Consider the following 4,653-nt stretch of genomic DNA (forward strand, 5'->3'; position numbering starts at 1 on the left):
AATTAAATTTGCGCACCGAGGGGAATGAAGCAACTCACCATTGGACGGAATGCATGAATGCGGGTTAATGTACATTCCATTTGGAAGAGACAAGGATGCACGACAAACTTATGTCTTCGATTGAGTCCCCGGTAACACAAATTTAATTTGCAAGTGAGAGTATTCGTATATGAAGGTGAGATTGCTGAAAATAACCTAAAAGTACCTGGAACACACGGGGACCCTAGAACTCCATTGAAAATAATCAACAGGAAGCCCGGCAAGCATCCACGCTAGTCGATTATCCAATCAATTCAGCGAATGCGGGCGAGTATCCATGCACGCTATAGAAGCACGACCGAACGTGGTCAGCATACAGGCATTTCATAGAGTGACGATCGTTGTGGATGTTGTTCATTAACATCCATTGGAGAGCCTGGATGAATACCTGATATTGCCCCTTAATTTAACGCACGGCCGTGGTAACTTTTGCACTCGACCGCATTCGGTTGCTTGGAATAAAGCTGTTGTGTACCGTGTCCGTTAGGCATTTCTAGCTAACGCACGGCCGTGGTAACTTTTGCACTCGACCGCATTCGGTTGCTTGGAATAAAGCTGTTGTGTACCGTTGTCAGTAAGTCATTTCTAGCACTAGGCACTGGCATGTGAACAGCAGTTGGTGATAGCCTGCCCTAAACGATCACTAAGTTGTGTAAGCGAACCAGTCAGATTGCCATTTAAATTGGGGTGTTGAGTGGATTTGAAGACTCCGGTATTTTGCTTGTATGTCGGTTAGTCACATTCTATACAATAGAGGGAAATGCTAACGCTAAGGACTGCTGACTAATGATCACATTAACTAACGAGACAAAAATTTAGCGGGTAGAGAAATCCATTGTTCTTGCAGTGAGTGTAACTACTTACTACCTGGCGAATGACGACGCATTTCGTAATGGTGTTATGCAGTGCTCTGCCTTTATCAGAGGGGATGCAACCCGATTCCAAACAGTATCAATTTCAGTGCCGTGTGAGCGTTTGTTACATACACGGAAAATTCCATCGCAGTCCGTGGGTTGATATCACTAGTCAATCGTTCAATGACTGTCCAGTACGTAATTGCACCTGTGTTCTTGAAACACATCTGCGGAACTTGGAAATCAGCTGTTACAACGCTTCCTCCCTGTGGCGTTGATTCGTCTTTGATTTATTTCTCCGCATTTTCCTATCAAACGTCAAATCATATGCTTATTCACTAAAACCTAGAAAATGGATACGGGTAGAAGGCTGCCGAAGAATATCCAGAAAACCTTTAGGAGAGCGGTCGTTCCAAGAGCAATCGTAGATTTTCTGCGGTGCATTCGTGTCTCTTAGCGTTTCATTGAAATGTTCTTAACCGGTATTCTTCCTCCATCAATACTTAGGCTGTCCGTTGTGTAGGTCACTTTGCGGTACCCTCATTCGAGACTTCCGTGGAGTGACTGGATGATGGTCCTGAACAGTGTACGTCTAGCTCGGAGTTGGGCCCAACGTGCATGAACGTAGACAAGTTGATGAACCCAATAGAAAAAAGCATCTTGCCAGTCTCTTCAGATAACAGCTGCGAAAAAAGACGACTGCGTTGCCAACGGATCTTTGTTGTCGCTTGGCGTTTCATCGTTTTGTTACTAGGCAAGTATTATGATCTCCCTGTCATTTGGTCTCTCCGTTGTGTTTTCCGTAGCATGACTATCCGGGCGAAATCTTACACTAGGAGATGCAAAGGCTTGTTTTGGATCACTTTCAGCCAGTCAGCCCAGCGTCTACGATTTTATGATGTTGAGCATCGGATTCAACCACCCTACGTCAACATTTGCATCTATTTCTTGCTGAAGTGATTCACCCCGAAGAAAGTTAGATACATAACCACCCTGATGGATCAGCCAATCCCAATGAGATGGTATTGTGATAACCGACTAATTTTCACTAATATTAATCGCTCTCTACCGTCACATGCCGAGAAATGCCCGAATTTAAATGGTATTCCGAACGTGAGAATTTCGAAACCCAGTTGATACTCGTCGGTATAGTGTATGGAATCAAAGAATGTTATGCATGCCGAAAGGAAAGTTTTTATGTCCACTTGCCTAGTACGGGTGCGAAGAATTCCATCTCCTTTAGGCTGGGTGTGGCGACAATCATCCTTCGATCACAGAAAATCTCGTTTGCCAGGGGAACAGTTTACTACATGTCTAAAACCCCGCAAATTATCAATGTTTTTCACATGTTCTGATTCTGGTGAACCTTATTGCTTGTTCGTTTGTTTTCGACTTGCGCAGTTGTCCACAACGATTGTTTATGCCCTGAACGCTAACTAGTGGTTGACATCCAACAGAAGTTCAACCGCCATTTAACCCTGAGATAACGTGCACAACTTAACACGAACAATCTTTCTTCGTCGTCGTGGCGTATCCCAATCTCTCCAGTGATAGCGCTTCCACTCCAGTAGGGGCATCTAATAATTGTTCTATGATTTTCTTCGTGAATTTCCTAATTTTGGAATGAACTGAGTGGTGAAACTCGCATCTGTCACTTTCGTATAATGGCTAGTGGGGACAGAATATGGAACTTCAAATCCATGGCGTCCTGCTTGAATGTCGTGGAGTGTCAGTGAATTTTCGGAGTGAAACACATTCCTTACAGTAGAAGAACATGCTCACGCTCAGGACTGCTAACCACATAGAATCACAACACGAAAAGATGCCTGGATGAGGATCCATTTTCGTTGGGTTGATTATCGCCAGAGTCCTGCAGTCAGTAGATTTACTTACCAACTAGCGAATGACGCCGTACTTTGTTTTGGCCTTGTGTAGTGTTCAGGCTCCAATAGGGGGGAGATTACCCGGGTCCAAACAGCATGTGTTTTAGTGCAGTGTAGGACTTTTTGAACACTGTTTTCCTCATTTCACACAAAAACTTCCATTAAAGTTTGTGGGGTGAAATGTCTAATCAACCGCTGAAGGACTGCCTAGTGCGCAAGAGTTTTACGTTGGTATGTGGAAAGTGTATATCAAATGTCAAACCGTATTTCCTTGGCGGCTTTGATTCTTCTTTGGTGTATCTGTCTGTAAATTCCTATCAACCTTTTTTTAATTGAACACCAAATCGTACGCCTAGCTAATAAATCCCCTGAAAGTGGAGACCGGTAGCTAGCTTTTCAAGAGCATTCAGCGAACGCGAGTAGCAATACAATATGAAACGGTTGACAGTGTGTTATACAACCATTTCATAAAGAGACGCATCCAAATAACGAATTTTACTGGTAGACAAACTGACACTTCCCCGAGGACTTCACTTAAACACTCAAGACACAGGTATGAATAGCTCTATGAGACCTCATTCAACGTCGATGGGGCCAAGTTTCAATATGCTTCTCTTGTCCGGTTGGAGTGAACAAGTGTAATAATTAGAATTCGAGCAGTGTTTTTGAATTCCTGGATGAACCGAAAACTGTTCTCGCTGAGTTTACCGCCAGTTGGATGGAAAAATACAACCGATGTCCAGTAACGGTAGCAGAAAACGATACGGACCAGTTGCCATTCATTTTATTTTGGCAAAACCACACAACATATTGCGTGTCCGTTAGGAGCGCATGCTGTTGATAGACTCGATGAGGGTTCGGCCTTGTATCCGGCTTCGCATAGCTCCATTAGATGATCTGTGTGTTGAGATACCTCTGGGACCTGAAAACAGATTCGTTATAGGATCTGAGCTAGGAAATCAGTCTAGCGAACTAACGAATCAACACGCATACTACGGACCGAGGTTGGCACCTATCCTTCAGAGGTTTGGACCAATGCCTAGAAATGCTATCAAAGGAATAGAAAAGTGTGTTCACGTAAGAACACCCCTAAAGGTGACCAACAAAATTTAGTATCCTCGAGAAAAAAGTGCCAAATATGCTAAAGAATGGGGATGATTGTCTGTGAGACAGTGAATGTCGAGCGGATACTGAGCATGAGATTAAAGAAATAACTTATGTGAGGTGTTGGAGAGTATCAGCATATCTGAATTTCGGATAGTTCGAAGCATCTTGATAACTCCTTGAATGCTAGTAGAGAACACGCAGATGACTGAAACTGTGTTAACGCCGCCAAACGAATTACGTAGTACTACTATGGCCGGTTTCACCCGTCTTGGCGCCTGGGAGGTATTCGCATTCCCCGAGTTATCGTCAACCTCATGTGGTACTTGAACCCAAATTAAAGATTCTGACCAATGCTCCCAAGACAACAGAAAGAAACTAATTTGGGAGAATCTTGGTAATGATGTCATGATTCAGATGTATGCTCAACCGAAACAGAAAATCGACGAGAACTCAGGAAATGCGTCTACATGATGAGACCTACCTGATGACGAGAGTGGCACAAATGGTCGTGAGCTGCACAAAACCTTTCAGCAGCCATCTAAACAGCTTCTTTATGACTGTTAATCCTGCTATGCAGATAATCGGGTATTTGAACTGGTGACGATCGTCTTTGTTAGGATAAGATTCAAGCTGCATCAGCTGTCAATCCTTAATGTTAATGGACAGAAACCCATCGAAACGGTTTTAGGAAATCTGGAATCAGTCGGGCAACCAGGCTAGCTGATTGTTCACTGAGTTTATAAAAGTCGATTTGATTGTCAATGTAATGC

At 43.5% G+C, this 4,653-nt stretch overlaps 1 protein-coding gene across 1 annotated transcript in view; it reads right to left on the bottom strand.

Annotated features, from left to right (window-relative positions):
- The window catches only part of T265_09857 (hypothetical protein), a gene marked incomplete at both ends in the record, with an annotated part of 33,565 nt that extends 29,144 nt beyond the window's left edge, over positions 1-4,421 (bottom strand). The window contains one exon of the mRNA XM_009176055.1: positions 4,365-4,421. Coding sequence (XP_009174319.1) covers positions 4,365-4,421 — 57 coding nt within the window. The remainder of the gene's footprint in view (positions 1-4,364) is intronic.
- Positions 4,422-4,653: the final 232 nt, after the last annotated feature.

This window comes from Opisthorchis viverrini (genome assembly GCF_000715545.1).
Source record: "Opisthorchis viverrini unplaced genomic scaffold opera_v5_311, whole genome shotgun sequence".
Classification (NCBI taxonomy): Eukaryota; Metazoa; Platyhelminthes; class Trematoda; order Opisthorchiida; family Opisthorchiidae; genus Opisthorchis; species Opisthorchis viverrini.